Below are 19,090 nucleotides of genomic sequence, written 5' to 3' on the forward strand. Positions count from 1 at the left end.
GCTCCGAGCCATCAGCCCAGAGCCTGACGCGGGGCTCGAACTCACGGACCGCGAGATCGTGACCTGGCTGAAGTCGGACGCTTAACCGACTGCGCCACCCAGGCGCCCCCATGCTCTTTTAATAAGTGGGTTGTCGGGCCGTTTGATTGTAAGGCTTACTTGATTAGTCTGGCTTCATGGAAATAAAGATGCCTAGCAAATGTCTGCTTATATTGTAGAAGGAAAATGATACTGAAATCTTGCCCTCTCCTACAAGTAGATAATTTCAAATCATAAAGATCTTTTATTTTTCCATTTTAAGGAATAAACATGCCTGTTGCCATATTATTTGGATTTAAAAATGATCTGTTGTAGATAGTTGTGTTTTCTAACCATCAAATTTTAGGCAGAGTAGGATGTTAGGAGTATTTATGCTATTTACTTTTTTTTTTTTTTTTTAAATCCTTGAACAATAAGAAAATTGGGACATAGTTTTGGTTTAGGTAAAGGGAAAAGTTTTGGTTTAGGAAAGACAGCCTGTCACTGTTGAGCTCTACATTTTGGAGAGGCTTTCTGTGTGCTAGGCACTCTAGGGTTCTGGGGTAAGGAGATGGTCTCTGCCTTAGGAAACTTGGATTTTTTTTTTTATTATTTAATTTTTTTAAATTATGTATTTATTTTAGAGAGAGACACAGAATGCACGTGGGGAGGGGCAGAGAGAGAGAGAGAGAGAGAGACAGACAGACAGAATCCGAAGCAGGCTCCAGGCTCCAAGCTGTCAGCACAGAGCCCGATGTAGGGCTTGAACTCACGAGCCGCGAGATCATGACCTGAGCCAAAGTCGGACGCTTAACCAACTGAGCCACTCAGGCACCCTGGGTACTTGGATCTTAAACCAGTGTCTTCTAGTTCCCCAAGATCTTACTAGAAAAAATGACCTGAACAGTGTGTCCTGTTCAACTTCAGTTTGAGAAGCACAAGATTAAGCATAGTTAAATGGGTTTCTTTATTGCAGTGCTTATAAAAGTATAAGAGAGATATGTGAATTGTGAATTTCTGAGCAGGAGCTATCCTAAGCAACATTCCTAAAACTTGAAATAGTAGGATTTTAATGCCTCTCTTAATGGACTACTAATCCTATGACTATTTTAAGCAATCCTTACCTGTATTTGTTGTATTTAAGAGTAGTGATTTCCAGGGGTGCCTGGGTGGCTCAGTTTGTTAAGTGTCCCAACTCTTGATTTTGGTTCTGGTCATGGTCTCACAGTTCCGTGGGATCAAGCCCTGCATGGGTGCTGAGCCTGCTTGGGATCTTCTCTCTCCTCCTCTCTCGTCCCATCCCTCCTCGCTTTCACAAAATAAATAAATAAACTTTATACATACATACATATACATATGTATGTATGTATGTATATATAAAAAAAGTAGTGATTTGAGTAGTGATTTCCAAAGGTAGTTAATCATCAGAATCACTTTGGGTGTTTAGAAATGAAAAAAAAAAAAAAATCCAGCTTGTGAGTGGATAATATGTTTATGTGCTTTAAAATTCAAAAAGTGTACGTTGGCACACAGTGAAAAGTCTGCCTCCCTGCTCTGTTCCCTAACTGCCTACTTCCTTTTCTCATAGGTGACTAATGTTATTGCTTCCAGAGATACTTCATGTGTGTGCCATAACTTATTTAGCTAAAATATAAACTATAGGGCCTTGCATTTGGAGATTTCTGGTTTAGTAGGTTTGGGTGGAACCTGGGAATATGTCTTTTAAAATGTTCCCTAGAGATTGTGATGATGAGCTAGATTTAGGCACTATTATTTAAGATGGTACATGTTACTTTTACATGTGGTGTGTTACCCAGTTTGTAAGACAACTTTCTGAAACAGATATGGTAACAACCATTTTTGGCAGGGGTGGAAAATTGAGAGCAGATGTTAAATGACCTATTCAAGGTCATGTTCTTTTTTTTTTTTTTTTTTTTTTTTTTTTTGTGATGGTGGAGCTGAGACTCAAAACCCGGGGCTGTTTGCAGGTATCTAGGTAGGACAAGGCTGCCACTCAATGTGACTTTATGGCCACTTTTATGCCGGTGAATGGCTAAATAGCAACAACAACAAAACCAGTCAAAAAATTAATACAGACATTTATATCCAGTTCTTCCTGTTTTGGTATTACCTTAGTTAGAGTGTTTTGTTTGATTACTTGCCAATAAATGTCCAGTGATTAGACTTTCTCTAGTTTGTATTTTAAGGCACTGAGCCCATTAGATCCGTGTTACCAACTTCAGGCGCTTAAATAGGAGGTTGCACACCGACTTTTATCTGTAATTTTGCTTACTGATGAGCTGTCTCTCTCCCTTCCCTTTGCTTCCGACTTCCTTTTGGCCCATTTATCACTTTTCCTTAACACCAACCCAGATTAAACCATCAAGGAGGGAGGGAGGGGAAAAGAAGGAGACTGCTCTCTGGGTGAAGGGGACTGAGAGAGTATCCTAGGCTGAAAAGTACTGAGTGATTTTCCTCACTGTTTGGTCAACTCTTTCTGTAGATGATTCTCCAAGAGTTTCATAAATTCCTCATGGTCTTGCAGGGCCATTTGAATTAGGGCAGAGACTCCAGGGGGTTATTTTGTAGGACAACATTCCTTTGGTGTATTTTTAAAAACCTGGTCTTATAATATTGGTCACATAAGAGAATATATAAAAATCTTTAAAAATAGCTATGAATCCATCATTTTGAGGCAGTGTGCAACTTCGAGCCAAGACATGAATGTCTATTCATTGGTTCAGCCACCCATCCATTGGCACACAGTTACTAGGGATTTGCTCTGTGCCAGGTCCTGGGGATTTAGAAGTTAGTAAAACATGCTTCTTGCCTTCATACAGTTTGTTAGGCTGCGAAAGAGACAAATACTTCATCAAACAAGTAGTTACATCATACGAAGTGCTCTGGAGGAAGTGTGCCCCCAGGTATAAAGTAGGATTCAGAGAAATGCCTAGGTTAGTGTGGAGTGAAAGGTAAGTTAAGGTTTCCCAGGTTGTTTCAGCCTAGCCTTGAGGGGCTCGTAGCTAGATGTGTAGAAGGCAGTGGCATGTAGTTACTCTAAGCTGAGGAAATAGATGTGTTTAAAAAAATAAGAGAGTAGTTTATGAGTATAATCTAGTTAAGGAATTGTGAGAGGATAGTGATGTTTGGAGTATAGAATGCTCTGGAAGAGCGAAGAGATGAAATTAGAGAGGTAGTAGGGGCAAGAAGAGGAATTTTTCATGCTTTTTGAAATAAAAACCCATGCACAAGAAACAAAGGAATTATTGTGCATATACAGATTTCTAACACCAAGAATTCCCGGACTTCGCTCTCATTCTCTGGATCCCATTCCCTGGATCCTCACGTTCCTCCTACCCTTGATCTCAGGATTAGAGTTGGGCCCTATTTAGGTTGGCAACCAGTTAAGCCAGGACTTGGTTTGAGCTGCAAAATATAGCAGGCTATCTGAGGATATAGAATATAGAATATAGATATAGAATATAATGATAATGGTTGCCATTTATTGAGCATTTAAATGCTTAGTTCTTTCCAAGGTAAATCACAAAATTACCTTTAACCCTATAGCAGCACTACCAGACAAGTGGTTTTATCCCCATTTAACAGACCAATAGACCTTCCAAGTTCTGGGAGGTTAAAGTAAGTTTGCCCGAAGTTACAGAGCCAGTTAATGGTAGGGATGGCGTCAAACCCAGGTTGGTTTGTCTGACACCGCAGCTCATCCCCCCTCCCCCCTTCTCACAAGACTGCAGCTGTGGTTCCTAGGGCAGATGGAATGGCAGCTCAGGAATGTAAGATGACCATTTCAAAAGCAGTGAAACTATTTCATCTTTGATGTTAATGTTATCAAGATCCTTGGTTATGAATATAATGTCCTAATTGTCTTGTTTCTCTGGGAAAGTCAGATTTCATTGCAGGTATTTTACTTCAGTTTACAGTTCTATCTCAGGGATCAAATAACTTGCCAAATGTCAGTAGTTGTCCTGTGATGTGTATCAGTTGTCTCATGACACATTCGATTTGTATGTAGAGTTAAAATTGGGATTATAATGATTTGAATACATTAGCTGCATCTGGCAGATACTTTAATGAATGATGTTGCCGATATTCAGAATGTAGATATGGCCTAAGGGTAAAGAAAACCAAGAATTTTCTCTTGAATATTTGGCTGGCTGCTATGCTTTTTGGATGGGGGCTCAAAAGAAGTCTTCTCAACCTGTTTAGTATAGTTTGATTCTTGTAGGTGTGTATAGTCTTGTTGTTTAACCAAGTTGGAATTAGAAGGACTTAAGCAATTGTCAAGAAGAATTAATGTATAAAGGCTGTATCTTGTATCTTTTTCTACCAAATTTCATGTCCATTTGGCATGTGTATTTCCCTTTTCCTGTTTTGAATGGAGCTGAAAATAACATGGTATTTTGGCTTTAAAGGAAAATGACTCATTTTGTTGTGTTCGGCATTTAGTTTTTCAGAGATGTGTTTGACTTTCAAATGGCACAGGAGTTTGGGATTTTGGTCTCCTTTTCATTTTATTAGGAAAAATGTTATTCATGACACTAGATAGGAGTTTGTAAGCGGGATATTTTCCAGGTTAGGGGAAGAAATTATTTGTAAGTAGAAAGCCATTTTTTTTTCTCCTGTGAGAGAACATTTCTGTAATATGAATTTTCTCATTTTAATTTTATAGCACTCTTTTCTTTTTTAAAGGTTATTTATTTATTTTGAGAGAGACAGAGGCAGCATGAGTTGGGGGAAGGCAGTGAGAGAGGGAGACACAGAATCCCAAGCAGGTTCCATGCTGTCAGCATAGAGCCCTACATGGGGCCTGAACTCACAAAACCATGAGATCATGACCTGAGCTGAAACCAAGAGTAGGACATTTAACCGACTGAGCCACCCAGGTGCCCCATTTTTTAGAACTCTTTTAACGGTTTTGACTGAAAACCATTTTAGGGGAAATAGTGTAAAGAACTTCCCATTTAAAAAAATGTGTGACATTTAATGAATTTATAGTATTTATTTAGAAACTTATTTTCTTTTTGGTCTTGAATGCAACTTGAAGGTGAATGTCCTGTATCATTTCTTTAGGGCAAAGTGAACATATTACATAAACTAGCATTTGTCATCTCCATAAGTGTGAAGTATGTATAGAAGTCCTACCTATAATTGTCCTTCAGGAAGCTGACAGATGGGTTTTCCCTCTGTAAAAGCTGTCATTTGTGTGATTTGGGGTCTTTTAATAGTAAAGTCAGATGTTGTCTGCTTGGCTTAGTTCTCTTTGGGTAGGCAAAAAGTGAGAAAAGTCAGACCACTATTTTAGAAATTGTAAAGTCAAATTTAAAGAAATAAAATGTGCTTATGGCTGAGCAAAGATATATTAGGGATCACTGTACACGCTGAGATTTGAATTATAAAACTGTAATCAGATTCCTCTTTAGCAAGCAAATACTTTCTTCAGAGGTTGGGAGGAGTAATCCTTTCATATCAGTGGTCTCAAACCCAGATGCCTGCAGTCCTGGGTACCTCTCTAGTCACCATAAGGGGAATAAGCACAGTTTGTAGATCTCATTTTTCAAAAGCTAAAAACCTGAAATTCTGTGTGAAATCCTCCACGTTTAAATGTTGGCCAAGAATCTTTAAAAATCTTTAGAAAATTTAAAATGCTATGTGATTCAGCATCATGTGTACATCTGTAGGCTGGCAGTTTGTGAGGCTCCCTCTGCCCCCTTTTAGTAATTGACTATAGCTTTTGTATGTAAATCTTAGGGAGGCTCTTCTGTATCTTTGTCCCCACTGCTGCCTCTTCTGTTGAAAACCATTGGCAAGTGAATTATAGTCACTTAGTGTCTTTCATAGGAGTTTAATACTATCAGGGAGGCACTATTAAAAAGTTAAATCTGTTTTATGCTACTTCATGTTACTTCACTCTGCCATTGTACATCTAAATGGAATCACGTATGGGCAAATGATTTATTCGAAGTGTAAGACAGACCAGTGGGTTTTAGTATATAACAAATGGGTTTTAGTGTAATAATATGGAAAGTTCATTAATAGGGTTTCAGATTCCACATTGCAATCAACCTTTAAGAAACTATTACTTGTTGAGTTTTAGTGTAGTATCAAAGAATATGCATAATTTAAAAACTATTTTAAAAGTGCATAATTAGATTATTGTGGCTGTATTAGTAAGAAGAATGAACAATTACTTGTTTTCCAACATCGCTTTAGTATTAGCCACTTTAATGGCACCATGCATTTTGGAATAGAGTACTGCAGTTCTCAGAATGTGGTCTGTTGACTCTGTGAATCCCTACCTAAGACCCTCTCACGGCCTTGCAGGTCAAAACTACCTTCATAATAATACTGAGGTTTTGTCTTTTCCACTGTTTTGAAATTTGTGCTATTGTTCAAAAGCAGTGGCGGGTAAAATACTGGCTTCTTAGCACAAATCAAAGTAGTGGCACCAAACTGTATTGAAAATTACTGTATTCTTTACTTTTTTGTACTTACAGGATAAGAAAAGCCAGTTTCACTCAAGGGTGTTCTTGGTGAAGCAGTAAATCTTAACCTGTGGATGTCTGCCCCTTTAATACGTAGTGTGACGAAATGAAAAGAACGTTGGCTGCCTTGAGGAAAACCACCTTTGCAGTTGTTTTAGTTACAAGCCGAACTAACTGCTTTCTTCAAGAATACTATTTTTACTTAAAAGACGATATTTGACAGACATTTTCTCAAAAATGACCGTAGTGTGCCTGTCACTTCAAGGAAAACAGCTGAAGCTATTTGTTGTCAGTAATAAAAGTGAGCTTTCAGTCACATATTAGAATTTTGGGAAATTTGTATTCATCATTGTGTGTTTGACCCTGTAGATCGTTAGTGACTTTAACAAACATGATTTTTGAAGATCTGTTTAAGTCGGTCAACCATTATTTTCCAAATGACCAATGCACGCTGTTCTAGACTCACACACGGGCAAAAGATGTGGTAGGTTTCAGGTTTCACATTGCTGCCAACCTTTAAGAAATGATCACTTGTCGAGTTTTGGTATAATATCAAAGAAGAAAATCTATTGTGACCTGTAAGGAGTATTAAAAATATCACTCCCCTTTTCTAACTTCTAAGAAGAGGGCCAGCTCTTCTTCACATACTTCAACCAAAACAATATACTGTAACATACTGAATGCAGAAGCAATCTGAGATTCTAGCTATCTTATATTAAGACTGATAATAAAGAGGTCTGCAAAAATGTAGAACAGTAGAAATGTATTCCCATCACAAATATTTTTGGAAAAATAGTTATTTTTCATAAGGTAATTTTTGTCCGTATGTAATGAGTTTATTATTTTTGAAATATTCAAATATTTTCTCGGTGTTTAATATAAATATCAGTGTTTCTGACTCTTATAAACAAAAGCAATTTGGTGTCCTCAATTGTTAAGAGTGTAAAGTGGTTTTAAGATAAAATTTTGAGAATCCTTAAAGTACGTGAGGAGTTGGGAAGGGAGACTCTTCCCTGTTGGGAAGACTCTTTAGGAATATGTGGGGAGGTGAAAAACATGTATCCAGGGATTCTGATGTACTTTCAGAGAAAACCCTTCATAGGAGATAGAAAGAAATAAACTTAATGGTCTCTGTGTTCTTGAAGCCTGAAGTATTTTGGTAAATTTTTAGTTTCTCTTTGGTCTTTACCATAATCTTATTCTTTGGTTCCTTAGTGTTAAATTTTCTGAAGTTTTCTGTGGTCAGCTGTGACATGAGGAAAATTAAGGACAAAAATAGGAGTTTTTAATAGAGCTAAATTTATTTAGTTTATATTTAATATAAGATTATGGCCTCACATTTTTGCTGTGAAAATGAAGTATAGTAATTTTTTTTTTTTTTTTTTTTTTTTTTTTGCATGTGTGTGTTGTCCAAATAGCTACATTGCTTCTCTTATTATTCATCCATTCCCATTCCCATTCGCCATTTTGGAAATCCTGAAGCTGGGGAACCCATGAGCAGTGTTAATTAAATTCAGTTAGAAGCAGTACAAAATGAATTTAAAAAAAATGTATCCAGAAGTTGAATGTCTTGAAGTAAAATTTCAGACATACAATGAAAAAGTCTTTCATGATCACAGAGATAAGAGAATCATCCCTAATGTGTTGGTGCTTCTTGCTTGGGCCAAGGCAGCCCTAATCTTTCCAGGTTCTTCCCTGCCATCCTGTTGGTCAGGGTATCTGTAGCTCCCAATATTTCAGTCATAACACAGGGTGGGTGGGTAGCAAGAAAGGTTTTAGAAAAACAAATCCACAGTGTAGATGAGAAGACTCTGTTGACCCCTTCCATCTTACACCCAAGACCTCCTAAAGAAGCTTCCCTAGGAACATGCCTTAGGTGGTTTCCTGTTGCCTTGCTCTGGGACTGTGTGAAAAGGGGTTTTGGGGTTGGATGCCCTCTGGACTGGATTGAATAAGGCAGCACCAGGTTTTCAGTTATCTGGTGGGGGAGGGTGTGCTTACTGGATGCTGGCACAATTAAATGATGATGTAAAAATGCCCTTGGTAATTTTGCCCAAAACAAAGCCTTTTCTCCCTGTGACAGTGGCTGGCAGGTGGGATCACCATGTGATAGCTTTAATTTGATGTCAGTGAGAATGTTGAGCAGCTGGCATGCAAAGAGACTGTTCAGAGGTGGCAGTGTATATAGTATGATGCCATAGTTGTGTAAAAGAACAATGTGAAAATTAAGGACTGAGTGCCTATACTTAGAAAAGTGCAGGGTGATATAGCAGAAAAGGCCTTAAGTTTGACTCCTATCTCTACCATCTGTCTAGCAACATTATCTGTAATTTCATTGCTTCTTGAGTTTTGGGCTTTAAGATTTAGGGAGTTTTCTTCTGGGGAAATGCCAGCAATATTCCTACAGTGTTTTCTTTTTCTACAAGAAGATAATCTGAGCACAGATTTTTATTGTACGATTTAGTGATGTAGGTAAACACTACTGTTGGCTGTTGTTTCTTTATATGGATTATTAAACCATTTATTCAAAAATAAAATGATAGGGGTATGCAAAAGTTTTATTCTGTGGATGGATAGGTAAAGGTTGGAGTGAGGTCACTTTAAAGGCAGTATGATAATAATGATTATTGGGTTAAGTGGTGAGTTATTAAACGTTTTCTGTATGTTAACTCGTCTGCTTATAAGAGGTATATGGGCAACTGTCCTAAAAGAAATCTGTATATTTGCACTTTTCTTGCCCATTTTTTTTTAAGTTTATTTATTTTTGAGAGAGAGAGAGGGAGAGGGAGAGGGAGACATAGAATCCAAAGCAGGCTCCAGGCTCCAGGCTCCAAGCTGTTGTCAGCACAGAACCTGACATGGGACTCAAGCCCATAAATCACAAGATCATGACCTGAGCCGAAGTCAGATGCTAAAACTGACTGAGCCACCCAGACGCCCCTCTTGCCTGTTTTAAACTTTAGTTTGAGGTGGAAGACCTAGGGAGTTAATTTTGTTGAGATTAGGATCAGGAACCTTTTCTTCTTCTGAAATGGATTATATACAAGTATTATTATATATTTTTCACTGTTGGAACTGTATCTAAAGAAGCGGAAGAGTGGGGAAAGACTTGGTTTATTCCGTCTTTGCTTGGGAGAAGTTGTTGACTTCTGTAGGAAGAAAAGTAGGGCTGTCAGGAAAAGTTCATGGGGGAGGTAATATTTGAGCTGGTCCTGAAATAAGTAGGAGTGATGCTGGTAGAAATGTACTGGTGGCAGATTTTGTCAGTTTTCCACCATTAAGGTAATTACTGGTAAACATGAAACATGGGAAGGTGTAGCCTGTCTTACAGTTGCAGATCGGTGAAGGCTATCATCTTGTAGTAGCTAGCTGGTGTGTCAGGAATATCTTTGCATCCTGGAGAATTGAAGCCTTTCTATGATCTAAATATACCATTTTTTAGTTTTAGAAATTCAGCTAGAAATCCACCAGGTTTCATTCAGTGTAGGGGTATGTAGGTCTGAACATGCAGGTGTGATATGTGACGGGTAGATAGAGAATTCTAAAATGGAGGAGCCTGCATTGATGCTATTACCAGTTGAGGCTCAGTGAGAAGATGAATTATCTTTGAAATTAGAATATTATATTTGGGGAAAAGGAGATTGAATTTATAGGGGATTTTCAGGGCAGCAATGAAATATGTTAGAGTCTAGTAGGTTATACTTTGATTTCTTGTCTGTTTTTTCAAAAGCTTATTTATTGGGGTGCCTGAACAGCTCAGTCGGTTAAGTGTCTGACTTCATCTCAGGTCATGATCTTGAGGTTTGCAAGTTTGAGCCCTACATCAGGCTCTTTGCTGTCAGCATGGAGCCTGTTTTGGATCCTCTGCCTACCCCCCCCCCCCCCCCCCCCCCCCCTGCCCTGCTTGTGCTTACGCGCTCTCTCAAAAATAAATAAAACATTAAAAAAATAAATATTTATTTATTTTGAGAGAGAGAGAGTGTGCCCTCATGCACGCACAAGTGGGGGGAGGGATGGGGTGGGGAGGAGCAGAGGAAGGGGGAGAGAGAGAATCCCGAGCAGGCTCCATGCTCAGCACAGAGCCTGACAGTGGGGCTGTGCTGGGCTTTATCTCATGACTGGTGAAATCACAACTTAAGCCAGTATATCGAGATTTGGACACTTGACCAACTGAGCCACCCAGGCGCCCCTCTTGTCTCTTTTTAAACATCAGTTTGCTGTTACCTTACATTGGTGCTTTAAGAAAAAAATTCCAGCCTTTGGATCTGTAAAATGCCTATAAATTTAAAGGAATGAAATAGGTTATTGAATTGCAATATAGAATAAATCTTTGGTGTAGGAGTACTAAGCATTGTCGGGAGCTTATTGCTAGCCTATCCATTGTGTGTTACAGGCACTTCACAAAGGCTTTCCTGCCTGTCCCTGAATGAGATTAAATGTTGAGTTATGAGGTTATTTTGTAATATTGTGCTGTACTCTTAAAATTGTTTTCCATCACAACCACATGTAAAGATTTATTCTGAAATGGAATTTGGTGAGTTCTAGGGTAGTTTTCCTTTTATTTTAAAAACAAGGGAGATTTTTTTGTTCATGTTGCTACAAGAGAGAATATAGTTAATGAGTTTAAGCATTGTAAGCCTTTGGAGAAAGATCCTTTAAAGTAGATGAGTGCCTAATAATCATGTATAGACATTCAGTAACTTAGTACATGAATGTGATCCTTGGTCTGCGGTGATACTGTGATTTGTGTGTGTGCTGAGGACTCTATGATGTAAAAGGGGGAACTAAATACCCTTTTATTTTATTGTATTTTATTTTATTTTTTAATGTTTATTTATTTTGAGAGAGAGAGTATGAGCAGGGGAGGAGCAGAGAGAGAGAGGGAGAGAGAATCCCAAGCAGGCTCTGGGTTGTCAGCGCAGAGCCCGAAGTGGGGGCTCAATCCCATGATCATGACCTGATCTGAAATCAGGAGTCGGACACTTAACCTACTGAGCCAGGCACCCCAATACTCCTTTTTTGTTTGTTTGTAGATTTCTTTGTCATGATTATCTGGGATTTATGCTTAGGGGACCAATTTAGTACTAGTAACAGTCTTGATATTTGCAAGAATGATAATTTTTTTGTAAATTTTGGGGTTAAATTAAAGAAATTTAAAAAACTTGATACTTGGGGAAACAGCCTAAATGTCCATGTAAAATCAGTTTGTATATGAAAGTTTCAGATGGGTTAGATGCAATTGAATATGACAGTAGGTGCTGTTCTCATGTAAACTGTAGGTATGTATTCCCCACTGATATATGTATTTGCTTTTCATTCTTAAGAATTCCAGGACTGAAAAGAGCCACATTTTCCCTTACAGGGTGAGAACATGAAACCTGACAGACTCAAATGAGCCCTATCAGTAGTAGATGAGCTGGGAGTAAGTCCCAGATTTCTTGCTATCCAGTAGGCATCGTTTCCAGTACAGATGGTGTACATTTCAGATGTGGTGAGGAGTCCACTGTGATTTTTAAGATTAGAAAATTAGTAGTAACCAGCCCCTCAGTGGCCTGAAATTTGCTGTTGAGTTCTTGACTTAGTGCTTTTAGCGTTTTTATGTTCTCAAAGCTTATTTAGTGTTACAAGTACTGTGTACATGGAATGATATTTGGAGCCGTGAAAGCGGCATTTAATTTTTAAAATCAGTTATTCCGCAGTTTGAAAAGACTTTGATAAATTTTATCTGCCCCAACTCCTCTCTCTCTCTCCTCCACAACTGTGTACTTTGTGAAAGTTGTCCATTCAGTTTGGTTGAAGAAAAAGGAATGGGGTTGAAATGGGTTTACTTGTATGCGGGAAAACACATACCTTCTCAAAGTGTCACTACTGTTCTGTTTAGGAAGTAAAACCTTTCTTAGCCTTTTCCCTCCAACTCTGCCCCTTTGCTCCAGGGGTTCTGAAAGAGCCTTCCAGTTTATTTTATCCCCATTTTCTAGTTGGTCTTCTCTCAGAGCTCATGAATCCCATAATGCTTTACTCTTAAGGTATTTTATCTTTTCTTGGAACGTAGAAGAAGCATGCCTTGTAAATGAGCAAACTGGGATTTGGTGAAAAGGCTTGACTTGACTGGACAAGGAAAACACATTTTGTTAATGAAAGTAAATCCAACGGTAGGCAACAAAAATGAAAATGTATTTTCTTTGGGGCCAATTCACACGTGGTCAAGTGCTGTTCTTTGGGAGTGAGAATAAAGTCACCAGTGAGTGGGAGAGAAGTTAAGTATGGCATCGTCTGAAAGTAATTCTTGCTTAGGAGTAAGATTCAGAATTGGAAAGTAACTGTATATATGTTAGTGTTTGAAAGATGTTCCTCAGCATTAAACAGAGAATAGAATTTATAGGATAAAGTAAAGTGGAGAGACAGCTGGGTCCTACTAGAATCTCTTACCGACATATTATTTGCCCATATAATATGGTTTGTGGCAGCTTTTTAATCCTGAACTGGCTTTAAGCTATGATGTATTTTTGGAGTATGTATACCACTCTCACCTGTCAGTACAAATTATTGAAACTTGAAGTTGTGTATTTTTGTCACTTGTTAGAATGCAAAATTCATGGAGTTTCTTAATGTTTTAATTTTTTTCTATTGCTTTCTAAAATTGGTTTTAAGAGAATTATTTATGAAAAAGTTTCAAAGACCAAGCAGTTGTTTTGGTTATAGAAGTTGACAGAAGTGCCTAGTTTAAATTAGTATTATAATATTTTATATTCAAGACTGTTTCCTTGAGAGAAACTGCAAAATCATAATAGATAACATGAGTTAATGTCTTCTAGTTATTTAGCCCTTTGAGATTTTTCGAAGCATACTTGACACTCTTGGAAATGATGGAGGTGTATGTGCACCCCAGTGTTTGTGACATTATCAGCATTAACCAAATTATGGGAAAAACCCAAATGTCCATCGATGAGTGGCTAAAGAAGTGGTATATATGTGCAGTGGAGTAATATGCAACCATCAAGAAGAATGAAATCTCGCCGTTTGAATGACATGGATGGAGCTACTCAGAGTGTATTATGCTAAGTGAAATGAATCAGTCAGGGAAAGACCAGTACCATATGATTTCACTCATGTGGAATTTAAGTAACAAAACAGATGAACATGGGGAAGGGAAACAAAAGGCGGTGGGGAGACAAACCATAAGAGACTCTTAACTATGGAGAACAAACTGAGGGTTGATGGAGGGAGGAGATGGGCGAAATGGGTGATGAGTATTAAGGAGGGCACTTGCTGTAATGAACATTGAGTTTTCGGTGTAAGTGATGAATCACTAAATTCTACTCCTGAAACCAGTATTATACTATATATTAACTAAAATTTAAATAATAACTTGAAATATTAAAAAGCAAAAGAAATGGGAGGAGGTGTTATTCGTGTTTTATAGATGACGTGGAGGTTTTAATTTGTACAGTTTTGCATCAGAAGGTCCTTCAGGAACTTGAGACTGTGTCTTAAGTCAGTTAGGCTTTCATGCTTTTTCTGTCCCATTATGTTAAATTCTTAATAGATCTATGCTCCTCCATATTTTCATTCCATGGTATACATGTACAAAGAGATATGCAAGAATCTCTTTTGACATATGTAGCACACAGTGTTTAAAAACTGGCTTTCCATCGGTGTTGCTTCAAGAACCAGCTTTATTGCCACTTTTTGTATTATAAATGCTAGGAGCCTCAGTTTCCTCATCTGTAAAAAGGGATTAATGTTGTTATTATTGAAGTTGCTAATGGGGCAGTGAGGGAAAGTAGGAATTGTAGGGAAATGAGGGAATTGTAGAGTTGACTTGTGACTCTTTTCTTGGGACAAAAGTCAAAGACAATATAAAAACATTCTTGCCATAGCAAATTTCTTTGTGTGCTACTATTAGAAATCACCAAATAATGATACGAGTACCTATCAGAACTATTTTTGTTTAAAAATAATTGGTACATGTAGTTTATTCTTCTTTTGTTTTGTTTTGTTTTTAAAGGTTACGGGAAGTTTCAGAGAAACTGAACAAATACAACTTAAACAGGTAATAGTTTTAAGGTATTTTAAATTTTCTGAAAACGATTTTTCTTAACTAGGAAAAAGAACTCATTTAGGTAGAAGCTACTAAGAATATTGTAAGCTATCAACTTTTATTAATTCGTTTCATTTGAATTATAGGTTCTATTCATACTGATTTTTTAAAAATCTGGCAGACCAAGGACATACAGTAACTATGAGGATATCACAATTATTATTTTTCACTATTGCTTTAAGATATGTAAAGAATAATTTTTAGAAACAAGTTTTGCCAGCTGTCTTTTCCTTTGGTTAATTGGATAAAAACCAAACAACCAACCAACCCTAAAATGTGTTTGCCATTTAAAAAATTATTTTTCTTTGTCTTTCTTTTTTATTCCCTAGCCATCCCCCTTTGAATGTATTGGAACAGGCTACTATCAAACAGTGTGTGGTAGGACCAAATCATGCTGCCTTTCTTCTTGAGGTAAATCGTTTACTGTAAGATACAGAAATGAAAAGGAACAGTTAAAGTAACAATTGTGCATTATCATATGTCTTCCTTTTAAGCCAGAAAATTTTCTGTTTTTAAAATAGAAGGTTCTTGCAAGAGTTATTTCAGAGATCACCCAGTTCTATTTCCTTATTGTGTACATTCTCTGGTTCAGAGAAAGCTTAAATGATTTACTACAGCTTGAAACTAGTTAGTAACAGAATGGAGAAGTTCCTGATATCCAGTCATTTACTTACTCTGAATTCTGTTAGATTGGGATACTTTACCTTATTTTTGCTGCTATCCTGATCATGTATGTAACACATACTTGCGCACGTCAGGTGTGAGTGCCTTCTGGAAAGGAGCTTATATGTTGTCTTATGAATTGACAGTGATGGGGACATAATCTGTTTATTGAATAAATTCATATTTTAATACACATTTTTACTTGGGCCATTTCTTCTATTTTTTTTATTTTTTTTTTTGCTTTCAGGATGGTAGAGTTTGCAGGATCGGTTTTTCAGTACAGCCAGACAGATTGGAATTAGGCAAACCTGATAATAACGATGGGTAAGACATTATGCCCTTTGCATTTAGTAAGTATTTAGCTCTTAAAAGATATTATATTAAACCTGTGTTTTGATTCTGATAGCCCTCAAGTTTAAGAAAAAAGCATTGTAGAAAATGAGGGACTTAAAATAGTGAACTGGTTATTTTGTAGTTTGATTTTAATTTTTCTGCAAGTGGTGATTTATAGCTAAAATATTAGCATTAAAAATAGCAGAAGAGTGGATCACTTAACAGAAGTTTGTTACCAGAAGAATGATTTATGTATGTGGTAGGTCCCAAGTCAGATCTGCTCTTTGATTGAAATGACTTTTTAGATCTTTTTTTTTTTTTTTTTAAGATTTTTAAGTAATCTCTACACCTAATGTGGGGTTTGAACTCATGACCCCAAGACTGAGTCGCACGCTCTACCAGTTGAGCACTGGCACTCCGTGTTTTTTCCTTTTTAATATTTCCAAATCCAGTAACTCAATTTGAGATTGACAATGGTGTTTAAAATTGTAGTCTTTATAAATGATGATATATTAAAAGAGTTACTGGATAATGTATGATGGATTTCAGTTGACTGCCTCTAAGGAAAGCATGATTCCTTTAAAAAATCTAAAGAACAATTCATTTGCAGTTAAACCATGAAAACGCTTTCAACCAGGAGTGAGTGCTGGATTGCCAGGAGCCTGTGATTTGTTAGGCTTGCTCTTTGATGTGAAGTATACATTCCAGGAGGAGCAGTGGGAGAATTTGTGGGGTTGGTATTTGAGCACAGTCACTGCCAGGGTAGTGAGGCTGGGAGACCCAGGCTTGTGCCTAGGCAGTTTGGAACTGTTCTGTAGCTGTTCTACCTCCCATTTTTGTTTTTGTTTTTTCCCCTCCCCAGGTCGAAGTTGAACAGCAACTCGGGAGCAGGGAGGACATCCAGGCCTGGGAGGACAAGTGATTCCCCATGGTTTCTCTCAGGTTCTGAGACTCTGGGCAGGCTGGCAGGCAACACGTTGGGGTAAGTTGTGACCACTTGATGGCCTCCACTGGTCTGGGCCTGCGCTCTGTGAATGCTCTCACTCTGATTGATTGTCTTCAATATTATCCGGCTCTGTAGTGAGGAAACTCCTGAACTCTGGGCGGGCATTCCCATGGGTCTTGGCGAGGCAGTGTGATAAAAATAACCCATGCAGGCTAATTACAATTAACCCAGGCCCTTGACCTTTTAAAAATGTCTAATGTTGAGATGTGTTTATTATATCACTTACCATGTCATTTGTGTTATTTCAGTTTTTCAGTGATGCCGCCTTTGGTCTTACTTGTGCTAACTCTTGGGTAAAAAAATCTAACGTTTATTTCTTTCTAGTATCCAAATTTGGTAGTTCTTTCTGAATTAATTTAGTGAGGTTTGAAAATCATGTGACTAAACCTGACAGCCTTTAATAAAGGTATTTTTATGTTTTTTTATTGATATATTTGACATATAACATTATATTAGTTTCAGATGTATAACATAATGATTTGATGTTTATGTGTTGTGAAACGATCACCACAATAAGTCTACTTAACATCCATTGCCATACATAGTTACAAATTTTTTTTTCTTGTGATGAGGACTTCTAAGATCTTTGAAATAGGCAATAATACAGTATATTAGCTACAGTCATCATGTTGTACATTACGTCTCCATGACTTATGTATTTTATAACTGGAAATTTGTACCTTATTTTTACTTTTTAGATTATTTATAAAATGTATACCTCTTAAACTAGATAATCAACTCTTCCATTTTATCTAAAGTTGATAAGCTGTCAAATTAAAGAAATCATATACAGATCCCAAGCTAGATGATTTTACTCATTTTATGCCTTGATTCTTGAATAGCTAGATTTTCTGAAATTACCTGATGAATGATTAGATAATGCCAAATCAGTTAGAAAATATGTTCAAAGACTGATCTGTGAAATATAACTAGAAGCAATTTAAATTGTTTTAAAGTATAGTAAGGGGAGGAGGAAGGTTTTAAGCATTTTAAAAATATTTTGACACTGAAATTCTAGGTAAAGTTAGATTTGAAAATTGAGGGCTCCAAATGCTTATATATATATATATATTTTTTTTTTTTTTTTTTTTTGCTTTTTTGTTTTTATGCTGAACTAAGTTTATTTTGAGGTGAGAGGAAGGTTATTTATTTGAGTACATCCTTTATTTAGCTCATTCTGTGCTAGAACTATTAAGAGGAAATGGTAGCTCTGATCTTTACTAAAATATTAAGTATCTCCTTTTAATGGTCCTATGCACATAACCAACAGAACAACAGTGTATGAGAAAGAATTTTGAAAATGATATGTAATAGAAGAGATTTTTTTTTCATTTGATAAATCTGGAAGAAGTTTGATTACATTTATTTAAGAAAGAATAACTATTATGTATGATACTATGTCAGACTATACCGTATTCTTTAAAAAATTGCTGTGTTTCATTGCAGAGTCAGCAAACTATAGCCTACGGGCTAAATCCATTCCTTCTTGTTTTTATTGAAACACAGGCGTGATTGGTACTTTTACTGTCTGTGGCTGCTTTGTGCTAAGATGGCAGAGATGAGTAGTTTTGATAAAGACTTAGGCCCACAAAGCCTAAATGAACTATTTAGTGTTCTGCTCTTTACAGAAAAAGTTGGCTGATCTCTGGTTTAGTTTATGCATTTATATAGTGGCATTTGTTATAGTGGCATAGCTAATCTGCATTTATATAGTGGCATTTGTTATAGTGGCATAGCTAATCTGTATTCTGTATTTATTTTTAAATTAAAGTTTTTATTTTGGAATAATTTGGCTTTCTTTCTGTTGTTCTTGAAGTGCATCACTGAAATAATTTGACTTTTAAAAAGTTGTGAAAACTTTAACCTAGTCTCCTCAAATGTTATTAACATTTTAAATAACTGTAGTACAGTGTTCATAACTAAGAAACTACTAACAGTGATTAGTGTGCTTAATCTACAGAGTTTATTTACATTCCACTAATTGTCCCACTAACACCGTTTCTCTGGTCCACCCGTTCAATTCAGGATCCCATATTGCATTTAGTTGTCATGCTTCTGTAATTTCTTCCAGTCTGGGACAGTTTCTCAATCTCCTTAATCTTTCTTGACCCTGATTAGTTTGAAAAATGGTTGGTCCTGTTCTAGAATGTTTGAATTTGTCTATTAACTCATGATTAAATCCAGGTGATGCCCCCCCCCCCCCATAAGTGGAACTTTTTTTTAGAGTGGTTTTCAGGTTTGCAGCAAAAATGAGACAAAGATAGAGATTTCCCATATATTCCCAGTCTCCACACATGTACAGTCTCTTATTATCAGCATTTTCCACCTGAGCATTTGTTAAAATTGATGAACCCACATGGGTACATCATTATAACCCAGAGTCCATAGTTCACTTTAGATGTTGTACAGTCTGTGGCTTTGGACAAATTTATGACATGTATGTATCCTCCATTATAGTATCAAACAGAG

At 37.0% G+C, this 19,090-nt stretch overlaps 1 protein-coding gene across 7 annotated transcripts in view; it reads left to right on the plus strand.

Moving 5' to 3' along the window:
* UBR5 (ubiquitin protein ligase E3 component n-recognin 5) overlaps positions 1–19,090 on the plus strand; it is a 137,418-nt gene that overhangs the window by 26,873 nt on the left and 91,455 nt on the right. For all 7 annotated transcript variants that reach the window (XM_049633532.1, XM_049633534.1, XM_049633533.1 and 4 more), the window contains exons 2-5: positions 14,527–14,571; positions 14,949–15,030; positions 15,530–15,606; positions 16,478–16,597. In XM_049633532.1, coding sequence (XP_049489489.1) covers positions 14,527–14,571; positions 14,949–15,030; positions 15,530–15,606; positions 16,478–16,597 — 324 coding nt within the window. The remainder of the gene's footprint in view (positions 1–14,526; positions 14,572–14,948; positions 15,031–15,529; positions 15,607–16,477; positions 16,598–19,090) is intronic.

This window comes from Panthera uncia, chromosome F2, assembly GCF_023721935.1.
Source record: "Panthera uncia isolate 11264 chromosome F2, Puncia_PCG_1.0, whole genome shotgun sequence".
Lineage (NCBI taxonomy): Eukaryota > Metazoa > Chordata > Mammalia > Carnivora > Felidae > Panthera > Panthera uncia.